The following is a 22,003-nucleotide window of genomic DNA, read 5'->3' as shown; positions in this document are numbered from 1 at the left end:
CATGAGGGAAGACTGTGAGCTCTCCTCTTCTATCATGTGCTTCCTCCAACATGCTCGACACACCGAACACCTACGAATCAATCTTAATGATAGCAATTCTTTATTCCGGTCTCGCTGACGTTTCCATGTATGGTTTTTAGAGAGGATTACATAACATGGCAGTATTGTTAGGGAAACACGAAACATCCCAAACTGCGGCCAGATAAAGAAATGGCTACATCTTTGGACACCTTTGACTTTTTATTAAGGCTTAGTTTCAGTGTATTGTGTATGTTAGATGTTAGATCACTCGCTGTCAGTTCAACAAAACACACCAGTTATAGGTAGTCGAGAAGTGTTTAGAGGGATTGTTTCCATCCAAAATAACTCAATATGTTGCTGTTAATTTATAGTTATATATGTAATTTACAGTTAAACTATTAAAATATTACCTCACTGGATTTTATGCACATGTACTACTGTAATCTTAAAAGTACCGTTTACAGAACAAATACAATAAAGTCCTTTCTAACTTAGATGCCCAAGGACCTCCTTCCTAAATTATAAAGACTGTATATTTCCATGCATAAAAATTCATATGTACTGTATGAGAGTATAAAGCATGAAAACACAGAGATGTGAAATAATGTTGTATAAAAATGTGAAATAATATTCTTAAATTAAATAATTGACTTACAATTACAATGTACTGAAGCCAAAGCAAATGATTTAAACAAATGACAAAGAGAAACATGTTCTCCCAGTTCACATTTATTTCTACAGGCACATTAAGTTTTAATTACTGTTAAACGTTAGGGCTTTTTCTAACTTGTATGTTCTGTTTCTATTCAGTTATTGTGTTTCTGTGTGCCTCAGTTCTTCAATCAGTTTGGGAGCAAGGCACTTGTGTGTCATAATGAAACCGATTGGAACGCACTTGGAGAAGGGAGCAATGAAAGAGTCAAGACCACGTCATTTCCTCATTAGCTTCACGTTACCACGAAAAAGTTAGTCAGCGACAACAGGAATATCGTATTATTGTTGTTAATAGTACATTTATAATGAAGTTTTTAAAATATGCTTCAGATGTGTGTGTTCCCGATCTGCTCTTAAACATAAAGCAATTTACACATTTCTTACCTCTGAAACTTTTTTTAAACTTAATATGAAATGCATGATGAAAATGTTAATGTTTGTAATACTGTATATCACAACAAAACAAAACAACTTGTATTAAACTGTTTATTCATTAACTCCAACTCTCCCCCATACCTAGATTAGTCACTTCGTGAAGGGATTCATCGACGTTTGGAACATCCCTACAAATGGCGTCCCTGTTCTGAAGTGCCCTTCAAGGGTGCAAAAGCGCCGTTTGAAAATCGTGCTTTGTCTCCATAATCATTCATTAAGTTAAGTAGGTGTCTTGTGTTAAGTTAACAATCTCAGTGTGTGCCCTCAGTTCACTCTGTTCTGTTCAAAGCCGTTAAAATATTAGAATTCAATAAATGTGATGCAGTATTTACATATAGTCTACTATTAAACATTTAATATCTTAAGTTAACATTTAAAGTTTGTCAGCCCTAAAAATACATTTTGAATTGGATTATCCCATTGAATTGGCTTGATTAGCGCAAATTCTATTCATGCTTTGATGCATTTCCGACTGAAACAAGAAGTCAGGGTGGGCAAAATTATGTCTAATAAATTCCCTTTCAAAATGCCATGTTCCTCACCAAATTAATGAGAAGGGTTTTTAGTCTAAATAAAAGGCTAGTGGGATTTTAAAATGAGTCGGATGTGATTGATCATTTAATTAAATTAATTATTTAATAAGCAAATATAACGATTAATACAACACGTCACCAACACTGCCTCAGATGCGTGCTAGTCAGAAACTGTAACTGGTGTTGTGGATGTGCTCTACTGTAACAACGCGCTGAAACATGGCAACTAAACTAAGCTTTGTTCTCTTTATTTATAATGTTATGTAACATGACAGTCCCAATCATAGTTGTTATTAGTCATGCATTGTTGTTTGAGCTGCATGCGCTGAAGCTGAAGATGATCAGCAGCACGCTTTACTACAGCGTTAATTCTTGACCAAATGCATCCTATATGAGATAAATCAGGTATAGGCCTGCACAAAGTAAACCATATAGAAAATAGTAAATGTGTGAACAATTGAATTGACCAGCATAGGAGACTTCAGATTCTAGAGAGCATTTGATTTGAAATCTAAACAGAAGCAGAAGTGTAGAATGATGCCATCAAATTTGCAGCGCGTATTGGTGGTAGAGAGAAGCTGCAAATTTTGAATGCGTTTAAATGCGATTTTTATTTTTCATGGAGACTTTAAAATATCTTTCTGCGAAACCCATAGTGCACTCTTGTAGCCCCATAGGGGTCCTTGAACTCCAGTTTGAAAAACTGTTTTATTCTATAACAGCTTGTATATATGTATATTTCTGGATACTCTCTCAGGTCTATGTTAAATATGTAACTGTATCTCAGTTAAAATATGTAACTGTAATAAATGGACAACACATATTTAAAGGTAGCGTACTAGGCAATTCACGCACTCCATATCGTGACCGTTATTTAATGATGACAACCCGCGATGCTCTTTTCGGAGCTGTTCACGTCCTCACAGACTCGGATGTATGCGTTTATGTGTCAACACTATCAACCCCGAAATGAATCTGCAGCAGTAAAGCCCTGTAAGTTGTTTACATTCATTATTATTGTAATGTTATGTGCTTTGAGATATGAGGCAGTTTAATGCTGTCTCATATGACATGTGTTTTGGATGAGGCGTGGCTTTGGAGACGCTCTGAGGGGAGAGGGTAGGATCTAATGCTTTGCTCCGAAATTGTCTAGACTAGCTTTAATTATTTCTTGACAAAGTCTACTTGGAATTGAGCTTTTGACAATACCATGACCTGAAGGATGTATGTGCACTGATTATGTTTAAAAGAATATGAGGACATCTGTCTGATGGATAGATGCTTTTTAATAACCAAATGCAAGATTAAGATGTAGAATGACATGTAAGATGGTTATCTCGGTTGTCCTCAACATCCATCATTAAATATATTTTCTAAAACATTGTGGATGATGTACATAATTTCCCTTAGGGGCGGCAGTGGCTCAGTGGTTCATGTGGGTTGTCTACAAACCGGTGTTGTCGTCCATGAGCAAGACACCTAACCCCAGCTGCTCCCGACGAGCTGGATGGCGCCTTGCATGGCTGCCGTCGCCCGTCGGTGTATGAATGAGTGAGTGAATGGGTGAATGTGAGGCAAATTGTAAAGTGCTTTGGTGGCCATTGGGTCTGTGAAAGCGCTATATAAATGCAGTCCATTTACCATTTACCATTTAAGTAAACCAAAACACTTTACAGTGTGAATTCCCCATTGATCTTTCCTGTAATCTAGCTACTGATTATACACCATGCAAATTCATAAAGCTAAGTGGTTGAACCAGGCTTATGTTGGCTTCAAATAAGGCTGCTTGAATCGCAGGCTTAACCATAGTGAGAAGTAGTCAGTATCTGATAAACCTGTTGCCATAGCAACTGTGTCCATCCTCCGCCTGTGTGGAAACAGCTCATCAGTTTTCTGTGAAAGCATGTTCCACTGAATGTATTTTAGAGGGAGGGGAACTCATTCATCATCATGTGAAAGCGCTACTGTAGTGCAAGGGAATGGGTTCATAGCAAAGTCCCTTTCAAGGAAAGTCTGTGCACTGGGTGGCCATATTTGCTACGCCTCCGAACGCCTCCAGGCAGCTATTTCGGACATCCAAGACCAAGTCCTATCTTTCTGAATAGCAGAATCCTGAAATTTCAAAAACTGCTTTCTGAACTCACAATTAAATAACATATTTCAAATCAGCAACAAAATCTGTCATTAACTGTCAGTGTTTCCTCTAGGATTTTTTCCAGCCGTGGTGGCCTGCCCATTTCGCTAGGGGAGGGGGCGTGGCCCATGAGTGATATTCCCACTGGCCACGCCCCCTTATCCCAGGTGTTTAAACTTCCCCTAAGCATTATAACATGAAAGGCGCCAATAAGAGCGGCAAAGCGATTATGCGCATCCCGTGCGCAGAATGATGCACTTGAAGCAACGCGAAGTCACAGCGTGCAGCGCTTCACATTGAAAAGTTCAAAGCGAAGAGATTATATCTATCTATGCTTAATGTATTATATCTATGCAACAGTTTATTGAGCCTTTTCTTTTAACAGTTTTAAATTTCAGTTAACTTACAGTGCGCATGAAGAACAATTCATAGTGCTCTCTACTCTAGTGCTGTAGTAACAGACACCCGGGAGAAAGGAATATGATTTAGAAAGCGCTATAAACTCTAGCAAGATAAGGTAATTTTATGCAAACTATAGATCTTTATCTACAAATAAAGTATAATAATGGGAACATTGATCTTGAAGAGAGTGTCGTCGTGTTACTGTCGTACCCGAACGTGACGTGCTGTTTGAATGCTGAATGGAGAATGACTGAGGAGAGATGAGTTTCCATTAACTTTAACTTAACGACTTAAATATACATTTTTACCTCACATTATGCTATTGAATGACTTTAGAAGTCTTGGAATATAGTGCGAAAACTTTATGGTGCTTTACAATGTTTTGTATGCCTTTAGTGGGGCTTAACAATAACACATACAATATCGGACCGAGAAGCTGCAGCCGTGGCGGGATGATTTTAGGTGTGGCGGCCCGCCACGGCAGAATGAATGTAGCGGAAACACTGACTGTCCCGTAAATGTTGTTTCTTAAAGCTTACTTTTCTGGCTAGATCAGCCAATGCACATGTGCAGTCCTAAGCGTGAGTCTCACGAGTCTCTCTAGTCTTCTAACGGCAGCTGCTGTGACTTAGAAGGTGGGGCGTAAACCTCTATATTGTGTAATGTTAAAATGAGACACAGCCAGTGACTGTTTCATCGCGGTTGAAGTTCGGTCTCATTAATGCCCGGTCTCTGGTAAACAAAACTTTCATTAGGGGTTCAAGCACAAAGTGCTGAAACCCTATTGTAATTGTAAGGATTTGTAAAACTGACCGTGCAGACCAAACCGTAAGAGCTAGAGACTTGAAACCTGGCCAGATGGTAGGCCTCAATTTGGGGACAACCTATCAGAGTATGACCCCGATTGGCCCATTGGTGGCGCTACAGCAATCAAAAGTACTTAATCGCTCATAACTCCTAGACCATTTGACTTAGAATCACTCAAAAGCCTACAAATCCTAAAGGAAAACTCAGAACTTTACAATTGGTGGGCATATGTGACATAACAGTAAACAAGCATGCAAAATTTTATGGAGATCGGACCATAGATGGCACTATAACTGTCAAAAAGCTTTGAAAACCATATATTTACTATGGTAAATTGCCTGTATTGGCTGTGAATGGCCTTTTCCATCTATGATGTTAGTGGTTAAATGCTTGCCTAAATGCTTGCTTTTCTGCAGCCTACCATGATGTACGCAACTGTTTGGAGTCTGACTCTACTCTGCATAATCTGGACGCTAATGCACATCTTAATCTTTTTATTTCCACCTGCGCAGATATTATGAATTCTGTTGTGCCCTTGAAGTACAAAAATCATAAGCCTGCACCAGTGCCCTGGCACACTGACACTACACGTACCCTTAGACGGGTATGTAGACGGGCTGAGCGCCAATGGAAAAAGGACCTATTGCAGATTTATTTTGAAATCTTGAAAAATTCTTATAACGCGTTTCAGAAAGCTGCAAAGGCCGCAAAATGCAAATATTTTTCTGAACTTATCACAAGAAATTGTCATAAACCTCAAGTTCTCTTTTCCACTATTAACTCGGTTTTAAATCCTTCTGTGCATTTTATTTTAGAGCCCTCTACTGCTCTCTGTGACAACTTTGGGAAGTTTTTTTGTTGACAAGATCACAACTTTAAGATCTCAGTTGTCTAACTCCGTATACTATGCATGATGTTCCATTATGTTCTTCCATCTGGTCTGAGTTTGATCTGATTGATCTGGACTCATGTAATGAAATTGTTTGTCACCTAAAACCTACTATCTGTCCTCAGGATATTATTCCACCTTTTTTCCTGAGACAAATTATGGACACAGTTGGTCCTGGGCTGTTATTGGTTATTAACAAATGCCTGTCTACTGGTTCCTTCCCTAACAGTCTTAAAGTTGATGTGGTGACGCAATATCTTAAAAAAAACACAACTAATTTGGATCCTTCCTCTCTTTCTAACTTCCATCCTATTTCTAATCTACCTTTTATTTCGAGAGAGTTGCACTGACTCAACTACAATCATACTTTGCTGTAAATTCTCTCCATGAAACGTTTCAATCTGGTTTTAAAGCTTTACGCATTACTGAATCTGCCCTTTTAATAGTTTCAAGCGATATTTTCACAGAAACTGATTCTGGGAAATCCATGGCTTTAGTTTGATTAGATTCGAGTGCTGCATTTGATTTGGTCGACCATGAGGTCCCGTTGAGACGTCTGGAGATATCTGTGGGCTTTTGTGGCGTAGTCTTACAGTGGTTCCGTTCTTATCTGACCAACAGATGTTTTAGTGTTCGTATCGGTCATCAGTCCTCCTCTAGTGGACCTCTAAACTGTGGAGTCCCACAGGGATCAATCCTCTGGCCGGTATTGTTTACCCTCTACATGCTACCTCTGGCTTCCATTTTTTATAAATACGGAGTATCCTTTCATCTATATGCTGATGCTACTCAGATCTATTACATTATTTCCTTTAAAACATAACGATAAAAATGGTTTACAACTCTTGTTGGCCAGTACTGTTGTAAAATCATGCTCTAACTCCAACTCTCTAAAGTGAAACCTTTTTTAACCCAGTGTTACTTCTAAAAAGTGATTCATGCTTTCGTAACAACTCGTCTAGGCTATTGTAATTCACTTTATATTGGTGTCTCTCAGTCTTCCCTCTCCCGTCTACAGCTAGTGCAAAACGCAGCTGCTAGACTTCTCACTGCGACTCGCAAGTATGAGTCGATCACCCCTATTTTATCCACACTGCACTGGCTACCTGTCAAATTTAGAATTGATTTTAAAATTGTATTATTTGTTTATAAAGCCCTCAACAAATTGGCCCCTCAGTACCTGACCAATCTACTCTGTCCGTACACTCCTTCTATAACTCTGAGATCTAGTGATCACTGTCTACTCATTGTGCCTAGATCTAGACTTAAAAAAAACTTTGGAACAGTCTACCTCTCTACATTAGACTAGCTCCCTCTGTTTCCACCTTCAAATCTTCTTTCGAGACTTATTTATTTTCTTTGGCTTTTAATACTCCTTGATTTAGGTACGATTATTGTTTATCTATTGTTTTGTGTTTCTTTATTGGTTGTTTTATTTTTATTTATTTTTTCTGTTCTGTATAGCACTTTGGTCAGCCTTGGTTGTTTTTAAATGTGCTTTATAAATAAATATTGTATGAGGGAATACAAATCATTTACTCAATCATTTTGCATCAAAACTGTATGCTTTTGACTTGCTCTACAGTCCAGTCAAGACACTTAACTGCATCTCTACTTTCAGTCAAGGATTTCCATAAATTTCAGGATTAAACTATCTGCAACCAAATTCCTTTTTCATTCCTTTTGCACCAACTACATGATTGCTAAAATCACCTTAAGCTACAGTCTTTTTTCATCATCCTCCTAATTTCACATTTTTGATTGTCTGGATATGTCTGGATATCTTAGCTCTGTTACAAAACCTAGACAGCTGTCTTGCTGTCCACTTCCTACATAGACAGTTGTGTTGTAAGGCAACTTCCTAACAATCATAGAACCTCATAAGTGACTGATTTTTAATGCTGAAGCAGAAACTCCACACACAAATCTCCTAAAAAAGAGACTTGACTATTTCTTTCAATAGTTTGGCGTCAGCATGTTGCTAAGCTAACATAATATACTCTAAGCAAAAAATTATACAAAGTACACAGACATTGGGTAAAATAACCATTTAGATTAAACTGAACTATTTTTTTAATATTACATTTACATCTCAGAATTGAAATAAATAAGCTAATTGTATTTTTCTTGTCCAGCATTTTGGATTACATTTTGGGATTGGCTTCTCTGACAAGGCCTAAATAGTCTTCAGAGGCTCTAAATAATTAAATTACCTACCTTTTAAAGCAACCTTTATTTCAGAAGCGTGCTTACGATGGCTTATAATTCTGCCTCTGTAGGAAGTTTTCTAAGGGAAAATAAAATCTCAAATCTCTTCTCAAGCATTCATCTTTTCTGACTGGTCACTGTTGTTCTTTACAGAAGTACAGACAACATGACGAAGACACAGGATCTGCACAGGAGCAAAGCTCGCCCCAGTTCACCGATGAGGCTCCTGGGCCAGAGCTGGTCCAAGTGGCCGAGAAGAACCTTTCCCAGATTGAGAACGTCCATGGCTATGTGGCACATGCACATATCTCCCCAATGAAGGTAGGCCTGGAATCTACACTTCCTGATCAGTTCACCTTGTTTTAACATGTGCCATGTTGTCTATCACCTCATTGTCCAAATTCTGCCATGCAGTTATAACTGTGAGTGCCTCACTCTTTACATACACAAGACACAAACACAAGTTTTAGGTTTTAGAATGGCTTCCCCTTCTTGCATTATTACAAGAAAAAGCCGGACAACCATAGTACTGCTACTGCTTTTGTACATTCAGCTGTTTTTTTTGGCCACAATCGATCAAAATGAATAACTTTGACTAAAGCATACAATGAGGTCAGAATGAGAAAATGTTGGGCAAATATAATGATTTTGCTAGATTGGCTCTTAATCCACCAATGCACTCGGTTCAATGGGATTCTCATTATTAGTGTGCAAAGTGCTTTATAACACAGAGGCGTTTGCAGAGCCCACAGGCTCATTGGACATTGATCTAAACCACACCGCTAAAGCATATGAAAGACTGGCACAATGGACACAAAGACATGTATCCCCCCCTTGCTACTTTCTCTTAGCTCTCATAAAACATGGGACACATCTTTAATGTTTTTAGATGAGCAGCTTTTAAATTTATTCTATTAGCTTTTCTGATTTAAGCTTCAGCAGCAATGAATGTAATAGAGGTGAGAAGTTCAGTTAATTTTTGAGAAACATTGACATATGATTCAACCATATTTATTTTGCATTATTACTCCGAAAAGTTCACAGATTTGCCATTTTGCATGAGTTTAAAATGTTCATAAAATGTCTTGGTATAATAGTTTAGTATGTTTTCAGTTTCTAAAGGAAAGGTGTCAGGTTCCCATTTGTACAAGTTTCTCTTTTTCAGTGGCTAAAATTTTGGTGCATTACTAAAATAAATCTGTATTAGCTGTTTTGTATGTTTAATGTATGGTTGGTTAAAATGAGCATACAAATGAAAATGATTAAATATTCGATTGTAAGAATTCTGACATAATTTACACACCCTAATCTAGTTCCGAACCTTCATGAATTACTCAACACTTAATTCTCCGTTATGAAGAAAATTCTGGTCACTCTTTTGTAAAACAATGAAAAGCATGATACAAGTGGTCTATATTACATACTGAAATGTAATTTGTTACTTATTATTTTTTTTTTAACAATATAAGGTTGGGTAAATTTAACAGTGTAGAACAAATTAATTGAGTTTTTCAGCCATTTTGACAGCCCTAGTTCTATAGTGTGTTCCGTCAAATCCATATTACTGAATATTAAGTGTCCCCAACTTAGCAAGCCAAAGGTGACAGTGGAAAGGAAACCAAAATCTATCTGGTATCAGAATAGAGAAGAAAACCTTTGGAGAAATCAGGGTCATCATAAAAAATATTTCATGTAACTCTTTCTGCTTGAAGATCGGCATACAGAATTTGGTTGGGGGGAAGAGGAACTTTTATATTTGATTTAAAGCCACAGTGCATTTATTGTTGGCTTCTTTGAATATGTTTGTGAAATTGCTTAGCCCTTTATTTTCTCAGGGTGAAGCACTATCTCTGTGAGCTAAGTGGAAGGCAGTAGAGTGACTGTGTCCAGAGAAGGTGAATATACTGTGAGGCAGGAAGTGATATGTATGTATGTGTGAACATTTACTAGGACTCGTCCTGCTCCGGTTGTGCTCCAGCGCTCCCTTCTGCCTTTAGATTTATGACCCAATGGCAGGCTCCTCCTCAGTCCTGATCAGAGCCTAAGCCAAAAGCATGCACACAACAAACCACACATGAGAAATCACACCTGCCATTTCTCATAACCTTCACTGCTCTCACTTAAACCGGCACCTTTTCATTCCCCCAGCCCGCCTCGCAATGTGCCATCCATCTCAGACACACCCTCACAATACAGTTATGGCCTCAGCATCTCCTCAGAGACTCTCTAAACAGCACATTTTTTGAAATTTTTTTAAGACCCCCCCCCATGGCTCAACACAATATCTGAAGGCCCCTCCATATACACTAAGATATTTCCTGTATTTCTGCTTTAATTATGAAAAAAATGCTTGTTTTAAAACTTTTTTTATTGATATATTGAATTAATTCAAGTAGTTAATTAATTTAATATACTAAATTGACCACAATTCATTTTGTGATTCATACAGTAACATTCTGTATTCCAGAAATCTTTGCTTTAATAAAAAACAATAGTTTCAAAATTATGTATTTAAATGTTTTTTTCCTGTATAAAAATTTTCTTCATGCCTTAAATTAGCTTGAATGTAACTACAAACTTGCTTCATGGTTTGTTTTAAAGCATATTAAAAACACAAAATAGACATATAAACAACGGTGAAAATGTTACCACAGGGGGTCTTTAAATATATAGCGGTAAAAAAATATTGTTTTAACTTTACTAATGTACACCAACATATATTCTTAATAGTTACACCACACAACATTTTAGAAGACATTAAATGTCAATTTTCTTCATAATTATATAAAAGTAATAAATAAATAAATAAATAAATAAAACCAATTTGAATGCAAAGAGACATTTCTAAGAATATGGTACATGTGTTTTGAACAACTTCTTCTTTTTTTTTTTTTTATTCTGTTTCTCTATTGTGGACACTTTTAAATGTTATTGACCCAGTAATTTATCATATAGCAATTTGACAAGGATACTTTGTGAGGGGAACTTTTGGAGATTAGTTATTCAATCCATCGCAGTGCTGGGTTCTATTGCCACCTTGTGTTACATAGAAGCCTTTGCAGTTGTACATGCGTGCCTCAAACTGCTGATTCTGGTCATTATGTGTACCAATGATATATACATACGTTTGCTACTGAATGTGTTCATGTGACATGGTTGAGACTGACATTCTATCCCAAGAGTCTTTTCATATATTAATATGTTTTACATTGAGTTTTATAATATACATTTGTATCTTTGTATATTAAAACATGATCGGCATGATCCTCATAGTTGACATTTGGGATTAATGTTTCCATCCTGGTGGTTACATACAGTCTGTGTTCCATCAACATAAGCGTCCCTGTGACACCACTCTCCGTTTGCTATTAGGCTTTGTTTCAAAACCTAGTGAGCTTGCCTAGCCTATAGGGACTGCATTTTTGGGTACCATAGGATGTTCAAACATCCATGTGTTGCCCCAGACTGATGACTGGATGAGCAGCTCACTAGCTCTAAATCCTTACTCCTCATTTTGTCCTATTGTCTGTCCTCTCTTTAACCTCTTCTCATGATGATGCAATTGTAGGCAATTTGAAGTCAAGCTTATATTGTAATACTATGAGTTCAATGCCCCTCTGTAGGTTGAATCGCTGGAATGCATCTTCGATGGGCCGTCCGCTGTAGTGAACGAGGAGAGTCCTCCGTCTCCTACTACTCCCCTCTCCAACCCGTACCCTCAAAGTCCTGTGACCGTCCAGGTAACAGTCACCCCTCTGACTTGGCAAGCATCTTTATGTGCTTCTGATGTTAGTATCTGTGGCTTGCCAATTCTGTGTTTGTCATATGGCTGTCAGTGGTGTGGTCTGGTGTCGGTCATCATGTGATGAGAGTGACTGGTCGATGCAGCTTTTCATCGTTTCATGAGGAGTCACGTACGTTTTATCAGACAGGCTTGATGCTGACACTAGAGGGTACATTACAGTACCTCTCGTTGGTCCTTCCTGTTTGTATAAGCAATATTTCATTTCGATTAGTGCATGAGCCTGCTATAATCTACATATGTGGGTTCTAGTTAAAATATCAACTTGTTGCAACTTGTTTTAAATGCAACAGTTGTTTGTCTACGAATGTGGAAGCGATAGCTTTGCTGTTGCATTCGTCATCTGTTGGTGCATGCTGTCATGCATGGAAGCACCTTTGCTTCCAAAGCGCATGGCCAGTGTTTTTCCGTGCTGTAGGTACCAATTAAAGCCTGGTTACTGCATGAAATGGTCATTTTATATGATGATGATGGCAAATTCCCGGTTTACTCCTTTTCTGACTGCATAAAAACTAGGTCTTAGGATATATGAGGTGAAAGTGATAATTCAGGTCTGAAAACGGTTTGTATTTTCTTCGCCACATGCTTCTAAGAATGAGGCAGTATTGGTATGGGTTTGAGGTGAGGCTGTGTCCTTCAGTCACTTTTCTCATACAAATCATGAGCCTTGAGCTGCCTCCCATTTCTCGTCAGTGACGTCAGTCCTGATAAATCTTCCCATGAGGCAAAGTTGAATGGCTTTATCGCACGTTCAAGAATGCATTAGGCGAGCACGACAAATGCGAAGAGGTCAAGGTTCCAGAGTGCCATCCCCTACAACCCGGGAATTTCCATAGGCACAGGATAGGATATTGCCCTGCCTCATCTCCAAGGCAATGTGAGGAAGAAGGGGAAAACATCGTCCTCCTCTTTCATCACAACGCAGCATAGAGACACTGCAGCCGTTTATCAGAGAGTACTGTCTGCATCGCAAACCTCTGGACTAATTTCTTTCAGGCAGTCAGAGAGGAGCGCAGTCAGTGCTAGCCAAGTCAAGCACCCAGTCTCATTCTCTCAGCTTCCTGCTGACTCATTTTGAGCTGGAAGAGACGAACGCAGGCACCTGCATCTGCTCGCATCCCACCACTGCACAGCCGCGATCGCATCAGCGTGCCAGGAACTGCATCAGCCACAGCAGCGAGCGAGAGAGAGAGAGAGAGAGAGAGAGAGAGAGAGAGAGAAGGTGAAACGAGTAGCGTTACTGGGGGCTGCACTGATTGTAAAGTGCTTTATTTCTGCTGCAGTTTACGTGCGTCAGGGAGCCTGTGTTTTTCTTTTTCCCTGCATGCGGCTCTTCGTAGGTACCTGCACCGTATGTTTTTGACGCCGACACGCACTATGTGCAGAAACTGTCTTTAAGATGCCTGCGTAAGAAGAGGTGGAGGGGGCAGGTCAGAGTCGGGAAACCAGTTCTATTTTACCGGAGCGTGAACCCCACACACGCACACTCCAGCCTCAGCCCACAATGCTCAACTCGGTGTGGTATGCTAAAAAGATGGGTCGCCGGATCATGGGTACCCTCAGGAGAACCAAGAGGCGGCGTCTGCACTTGTTGGTAGGTCTGGAACTCTGCAACAAGAAAAAGCTGCGTGTCAGTCATGGCAGTGAATTCTTTTGGTAAAGCACATGATAAATGCTTAAACTTAAGTTTTGGATGTTGACAGAAGTTACTTGATTTGCCTTGTATACAATTTATTGTACATAATTTGCAACTGCATTAATCTGATTCGTGGGAACTTAGCAATATGTGTTTTCACCCAAAAGACCGAATGGACCATGTAATCACGACTTAGATTGTGAGAAAGCAGAGTAGCGTAATTTTTTTGTCAGCACATCATGGAGTCTGAACGGCACTGATTGACAGACTGTCTCGTAAGGCCACAGTAAAGTCCTTTTGTTTTGTTGTGTGAAATATGAGCATTGATCTGCGTTTACATTGTGGCAGTCACCTGCGTGAGTGTATGATGTCAAACACACATCAGTGTTTCGATGAGAAAATGTTAAAGCACATATCTCTTCCCTCTGCTGCCTGGCAACCTGCGTGCCTCTGTCATGCAGCAATGCTCGCTGTGTCCTACACACACACACACACACACACGGTGTGCACTGCACAAAGCGTGCACGTTACAGATGTGAATGGTAGCGGTGCTTTGCCACTGATCCAATCATGGTTGTTGAGACACTGGAAAGATTAAGCTCATTTAACTAGTCAGATTTACTGTTATGGTCCCTAGTCGCTAAATGATGCATGTAATTTATTATCAAATGCATGTTACATGTTTAAATACCCATGGTAGCTTTGGTTGTGTCTATTTATGGGTTGCTTGTTTGTGTGTGTATTTACTTTCAGTCCCTATCAAGACACTATTGCTTCTACATTTGAATCATTTAAATAATGTAACCCGCACCTTAAAACCCAACAGATAACCAGCCATTGTTCAGGTCAAAGAAGTGAGTGTATATATAACATAAACGGCATTCCAAATAAGGTAGATATAAAATGTTTAATTTAAAAAAAGGGTACATAACAATCCTAGTGTTTGGATGTTTAGGGATGTTCAATTAGTAGGGTACAGTCTGCACACAGAACTGAAACTCGATTTCCCGATTCGATTCTTTAGCAGACTGTTTTCATTAACCGATAACTTTATTTATAAATAATAATTTAAGTTAATTTTTTTTATGCCATAGCCTTATTGGCAGTGCTCCGACATATCTTACAGTTTAAGATGTATCTAGTCATCGTTAAAAGATCAGTCTTGGCAGTCATCAGAGTCAGTTTAATGCGCTGACATTCTCAACAATACTGACACTGAAAATGGGAGAAACATTGTGCCACAACGATATCGTTTCTTTCAATCCACAATCACCAACAATTACCATGGATTTATTGTAGAACACTAACTGTAACCATGGTATTGTGGCATAAATGCGTGATATATTACTATCGAATTTGATAATATTATTAAGGTAGACATGTATTACATGTATTAAAGGAATAATGGAATATAATTATTGTATTTTTTGTTGTTAAGCTATACCAGTTTTTGTTCATTTGTATTTATACCAAATGTCATTAGCCTACTGTTTTTTCATAACAAATACCACAGAAATAATACTTTTTACCTTAATGTAATGGTAGGCCTATATATGTGGTTTTAACTGTGGTTATTGTTATCTTCAAATCTACGATAGTATGGAAAACCAATGGTTAATTTTAATATGAGTCGAATCCTAGCTAATACAGTCAGAAAATGTAAATTTTACTTAATAAAAATTAGGTTGTTACAATTTTTCAAGATGTTACTGTTTTTGTTAATAAAAATAAATGTATATCCACATCCCAACTCAAGCACAAGCTACTGTGAACTCAACCTACTGTAAAAATGTATGTTTGTAAGAGACAAAACATGTACATTAATATTATTAATATTAAATGTGCGGTGCTACCAAATCAGGTGCTGGTGTCACCATCTGCAGAACTCTCAAATGTTATTCTAGAGCCCTTTAAAGTTTTTTTGTCATTAAAATTAATTAGGAAGCTTTTTCCCCCCATTTATAATACTCTGTTTTCCCCCATTTTCCATTACTGCAAATATTTTAACCTACATTAGACCAAACACTAACATATATTTGAGATGGGTACCTGTAAATCATGTTTGTGCTTTGATAGTTAATCTGGTGCATCTGATTGCATTAATTGAGGATCTCTCTTTTGATAAAAGTAAATTCATGGGTTATACTGTAGTTTTGGGCAGGATCGTCATCAGCAGCAGTTCTTTCATGTTCCCTGAACAGAACAGGCTTTTATCAGAGACTGAATACAGAGAAAAGGTGGTGACAGGAATAGCCAATACATCATTTGTGGATTCTGACTCTGCTATCAACATCTATTGAGAAGCTGACCAGCAGTCTGACCCTGTCAATAGCTGGCCTAATTTGTCTGCCATTGTGTGGCCTATGGAAGATTTGAAAACGGATATCCAGCGTTAGGTGCCCATTCTAGCCACAGAGAGAGTCAGACGGTAGCTTCATGCAGTAGCTGTTTTAGTTGCACTAACACATGCCTTTTTTATCTCATTCTTTTACTCTTAAGGTGTTAAGACGGTCAGATCCATGAGTTACTATTATCGGTGTGGATTTCCCGTGCTGCTCAGTGCTGCAGCGTGGTGGTTTAATTGTCAATTAGCAAGGTGACAGGATGGCTCAGTTCTGAGAGGCGACTATAAATGGGGTTTGCTGCCATCTAATTAGATATGCACACAGTGTATTCAGGGATAATTTGGAATTTATTATTGATGTCCTGCCATATCTATTGGCAATCTTTTCAGAAGGAGGTGGTGGTTTAGCATTGTTGTCTGGGATGCCATCTTACCCTCCGAATCAATAGTTAAAGCTAAATCCTGACAAGCCAATTCTTCAGTATAATTCAGTGGCGTTTATGTGCAGAAGGCTTTATCTGACTACATGAGGGGATGCAACACTATCACAGCGCTTGAGCCGGCATGGTGTTGACACGCGAATGATAATGTTTTCGTACCATCCAGTCCCTGCTGTAGGCTCTAGTGCACTAATGAATATGTCAACAGATGAAGCCGAAGAGCATGTTTACTGTGGCTTCTGGTGCGAGACAGGGGACCGGAGCCTGCACGGGAAATCCTGCTGGCTCTCTTAGATGTGCGAGCAGTTGCCATGGCTTTATGCTCCTAAGGGAGTGGAGGCTGAGCCTGGTGACAAAATCAGCCAACTCATCCGGCACCTGTGGCACATCTACGGAAATGTTGAACGGAAGAGGTTCCCTCTGAGTACCGGTGTTAAAGATCGGGTACGATATCCACAGCGAATGGTAATGCAACTGATCCGGACCTGGAGAATACCTCATACCTTTTTGTGCTTTTTTTCCCAAAAAGAAAAATCCCTTTTTGGTCTAATTACTGACCACTACTACACTTTTGATGGTATGGGAAAGCCTTCTCGGAGGAATGGAGATTGAACTTTATTTTGGAATGATGGTTTTCACTTTATGAAAAAAACTGAGGGTCAGTTTTTAACACTTGGAAGTATTGTTGGCTGGGCTGACTCGACATTCCCAATTGGACTTGGATAGGCAGCTGTTAATCATTCAATGGCCTTTAAATTTAGTATCTTGGAAGCACATCGAATTGCACAGATGGTTTTATTGGAACAAAGTAGTGCCAACTCGTAATTTGTCCAGCTACTGATCACCGTCTTTGAGTTTGCTTCCCCAGCTTCTTGTGGCTGATAAAAAGGCAGCTAGCTTTGCGTAGAATACTTACTTTCTTCTTTTCTCTCTGTCTTCTAATTTAATCTCTGTGGTGCATCTGAAGTTGGATGGTTGTTGCTGTTTCACCGGCCAAGTCTTGAACGAAACGGAGTATCCAGGGTCATGAGGCTTTGTCCCGATGAAAGCCCCTGATATGGCCCAGCACAGGAAGCCACACTCATAATTAAGGAAGTTGTTTGGAAATGCTCTTAGACTTTGACTAGATTTGTTTTCCTGTCTTTGTCATCGACACACTCCCGAGAAGTGACTGGCGTGCATCCATAGTACATTTGCAGTGATGAACTACATTTTCGGTGGAAACACCCTGTACCCCAGGGGAAGTCGAGGCGGCAGCACCAGTTCGGCCCATGGTGGTTCATCTGGACCCAAGCTCAGACAGTGGTCCATACGTAGTTCCTCTAAGGAGACTGCAAAACAGACCCCGTCCCGCTGGCGCCGAGTGCTCGCCACCCTAACCCACCTCAATACCTTCTCTGACTGCATCATATCAAGCACGAGTCGGGTAAGTTCTGCAAGCTCATGCAGAGGTGCCACAGGACACAGACATCAAGAGATAATGTTAGCTTTCAATCCTTATGCGTCAATGACAAGTTATCTCTTTCAAATAAACATGCTACGTATGTGTGTTTGAGTGTGTACTTCCACTCTGCCGTGTTTTTTTTTTTTATATACAGTTGAGCTAACAGTGTTGTTTAGTATCATTTTTTATATTTACCCAAATTGTTGATGATATTTTTTTGGCTGTTTGTCTCAGACCTTTGATTGCAATGACAGTCACAGATTATGAACTTTTGAAAGGAGTTTGTTAAAAATGTAAGCAGTTTAATTTAGTGCACACAAAACTCCCTAGAATATATGCTTTATATTATATTATATTATATTATATTATATTATATTATATTATATTACTGTTGTTTGCAATGCTGTGGCCGGCCATGTAATTAGTTATCCTATTAATTCTTTAATCATTGAGCTTTACCTTGCACTATGTGATCGGCGCATATGCTAATATTTCACAAATAATGCCACTACATGTGGTAGCAGAATCTCTTGTTCCTTTGTAATTGTAGTCAGCTGAAAATTATTTGACCTATATCAACAGTTCAACTGAAGGTCAGAGAGATAATTGAACAGTTGAATGCCCTCATACAGTGTAAAAGAAACAGATTAATCTTTGCACATGCATGCATATGCAAGTATTATGCAAAAACACTGTATACTTTGTTTTAAATTGAAATTCAAATATCCTTTTATTATTAATACTAAATTGTATTTTCCAGTTTACAGTTGTTGGTATTATGTGTTACTTAGTAGAGCAAGCAAAATCATCCAGGAACCTTGTGTTGGTTGTGTGGCCAGTAGGTGGCGCTGGAACTGCATTGTTTTCTGAGGTAAAATGGCTTGCTGTAAACTTGAATCCTGAATCCTGACCACATCCTTAATTTTGGATTTAAATCTTTCACTTGCATCTGAAATTAGCAAAGTTTAAGAAGCTTAAACAGTGGTCTACAGGGGGGCACATTATTATTATTAATAATACCATTATACTGTTAATACAATTATTATAATAATTATTATTATCATATTTTTTGAAGCATTCAAAGAGTTAACTTTTCAACTTTTCAGCACTTTTCAAATTACAAATAGACTGATTCTCACTCGGAAAACTAATGCTGTGTGTTTGACACTGTAACATGACATTTATTAAACTGCACTTTAACCTGCTCATTGTGTTCGAGTTCATCCCAGCTGACATACGTACTATAAATGCTGAAGCAGTGGTTGTTAACAGCTTGGCACACTCAGACTCATCAGTTCAAATCCACTTATAAAATCAGCCTCCAATCCAATGGCCTGAGTTGTCATGTCAACGCAGCTATTCTAGGCCATTTATCTATTCATAATATTCCCAAAGGAAAGATCCTTTGCATCTATACACTTATGGTAAGCCATCTGTCACAAAAAGGGGTCATATGTAATATGCATTATTTTGTATGTTCTGTTTTATATGTATTATTTTATTATTGTGTGCCATTGATGGAATGAAACTGAAATTCAGACCACAAACAAAGATTTGTGCATTTCAGGCATTAAAATCTAATGTTCAATCGACTTGAAGAGAATTTTTATATATAATATCGGCAACACTTTACAATGAGGTCTCATTTGTTACTAACATGAACTAACAATGAGCAATACATTAGTTAATAAAAATACAGCTGTTCATTGTTTGTTCATATTTGCTCACAGTGCATTAACTAATGTTAACAAATACAACCTTTGACTTTAATAATGTATTAGTAAACGTTGAAATTAAAATCAACAAAGATTAATAAATGCTGTAGAAGTGCAGTTCATTATTAGTTCATGTTAACTAATGTAGTTAACTAATGAAACCTTATTGTAAAGTGTTACCACTTATTAGCTTATTCATCCTGACTATGATCACACAGAACATCAGAGAAAAGCTCCCCACAAACACCACGCTGACTCGAGGAACGCAAGGTGGTCAGATATTCTTAATTATGTGGGTGAGGAGCTGTTTGCTAGATGGATTCCCCTCATGCGAGGTTACAGTCGCTCTATGTGTGTTGGCGCTGTTTCAGCAGGCTGGCTTTGTATGTGAATCGGAGCTCAGCATTGATTATTCATGCCAGGAAAAAGCCCCTCCACGCCTGATGCCTTTGCCCATTGGAGCTCTCTAATTGGCATGAGAATCCAAAGAGATGAGAGGAAGGGTGAATGAGAGAGATACAGAGCGCGCAAGAGGATCGTTGCGCACACCAACGCGTAAGAGACTGGGGCTGAATTTCCCTCCGATCGCTGTTGCCAAGGCACTGCACCAAAAACAGCAGCTTTTTCAACGCCAATCTTGTTCTCCTAAAATTTCGACCATGACGACCTTCTACTCTGGCCATGAGTACGGCATCCGGAGAGCAGACAGCTGTGAGAAGAGGAACGACCCTCATGCTCAAGTCAACCTCAGGCAGAACCCGCCATCCACCTCCATCCTCAAGCAACCGCATCTCCAGCAGACGGTGAGCCAGGAGGGCTGCTACAACTCTTGCACCCTGCCCTTAAACATAGGGAAGACCAGGACCAAGTTCCTCAATCTGCGTGACAGCGTGAAGAAAAGCCCCACCAAGAGCACGGCCAAAGTGAGTGGACCAGGGGAGAGGTTTTCCTTTTGGGCCTCTGTGTCATTCGATAAGGTGAGTTGGAGGATAGGGATGAGCAGCTCCACGCTTTGGACCTTAATTGACTTTTCTACTTCTTGGTGTTATTAAATTAGGTTCCTCCTTTACACTCATGGCTGGTGTGGTCTCTTACATTTTTGTTGATCTTGATATATCTCATTCACTATCGTGTCTCTTTAATCTACAACACTGGACGTGGTATTTGTCAGCTATTTAGTGTTTTCTGGTTTGTTACTGCATTTCTTTGTAGTTTTTCTGCCCCGCATTCGCTTTATTCTCTTAGCAAATTTGTGGGTTGTTGCATTTTATATATGCACATTTTTTCCCTTTCAAATGTCAGTTATCATCAGGTCGACGCCAAGGTTCTTGTATGCTAATGTGTTGTTTTTCCATGTTAAATTCATTTAGAGCAATTAATTCCACAATTAAGGGTCTATAGTGGGACGCCAAAGTGGAACTCCAGTCGATAGTATTGACAAGCCCTAATTTTAGTTTCCGTGCAGATCGCGTGTTTGGGGTTTAGGCACCACAACAATTAAAGTGGCATCAGTATTGTTTAAAATCAAGCAAACCCTATATATATGGGCCAAAGACAAAAAGGGGGTTTCATGAGGGTTTCAATATAGTTACCGTTATAGTTATCTTTATAGTTTATACGCTTGTTGGTGTTTTACAGTGCCTTTTAACTCATGGGCATCTAAAATGAATTAATAACACAAATTAAACAATACAAAAATGCATTCAAATATTAATATTTATTAAGTTTAACAATTATTTTCAGTGCTAAACATTCCTCTTTATCTGTAATATGAATAAGATGCTAAAATTGTTATTTATACAGTGATATTGCCATTGTGTAATGGATGACACTTTGGTGTAACAATTTATATATATATTTATGCTAACCAGGGCTGTGTTTATTTGATCGAAAATACAATAAAAACAGTTATGTAATCAAAAAGTAATTTATTCTTTGTTGGCAAAGTTAAGTTTTCAGAATCATGACTCTAGGCTTAAGTGTCACATGATCCTTCAGTGATCATTCTAATATTCTGATTTGGTGATGAAGTAACATGTATTATTGATGCTGCTTAATATTTTTGTGGAAACCATGATTTTATTGTAATCTGCATTGTTAGCATTAACTAAAAATGACCAGTACTTCTAGAGCAAGGGACTTTGTTTTTCATGATGCAAATAGGACCGACGGCTTTTACATTTTACAAAATTTCGGATGTGACATCTACATATAAATGCAGGATTCACTCCGAAATTGCAATTGACAGTGATAGCTAGCTAGCACGGGACAAAAATATGGCATGCCAATATAGATACAGTACGTGCAATTTAAATGCAGACTAATAGATTAATAGAAAAATATTCGTATTGTAAATAACTTGTAAATAATCTTAAATGTCTCTCTGTATATTGTCTTGTTATGGTGGAGCCTTTGCTTACACATTATATCTGCACTTTACTGGAGAACCTTCACTAATTTCAGATACTTAGTGATTTGA

At 38.6% G+C, this 22,003-nt stretch overlaps 1 protein-coding gene across 27 annotated transcripts in view; it reads left to right on the top strand.

Annotated features, from left to right (window-relative positions):
- dlg1b (discs large MAGUK scaffold protein 1b) overlaps nt 1-22,003 on the top strand; it is a 116,449-nt gene that overhangs the window by 42,153 nt on the left and 52,293 nt on the right. For 14 of the 27 annotated variants that reach the window (XM_056264728.1, XM_056264727.1, XM_056264731.1 and 11 more), the window contains 2 exons: nt 8,297-8,464; nt 11,767-11,883. In XM_056264728.1, coding sequence (XP_056120703.1) covers nt 8,297-8,464; nt 11,767-11,883 — 285 coding nt within the window. Of the gene's footprint in view, nt 1-8,296; nt 8,465-11,766; nt 11,884-13,163; nt 13,540-17,551; nt 17,792-20,181; nt 20,502-22,003 lie in introns of those variants that run through there. The other 13 variants (XM_056264737.1, XM_056264735.1, XM_056264733.1 and 10 more) reach the window with 4 other exon arrangements.

This window comes from Rhinichthys klamathensis, unplaced genomic scaffold, assembly GCF_029890125.1.
Source record: "Rhinichthys klamathensis goyatoka isolate OS25496 unplaced genomic scaffold, OSU_Roscu_1.1 h1tg000011l_1, whole genome shotgun sequence".
In the NCBI taxonomy this organism is placed as follows: Eukaryota; Metazoa; Chordata; class Actinopteri; order Cypriniformes; family Leuciscidae; genus Rhinichthys; species Rhinichthys klamathensis.
Note: the sequence above shows the minus strand (reverse complement) of the source record. Positions and strands in the feature narration are given on the sequence as shown.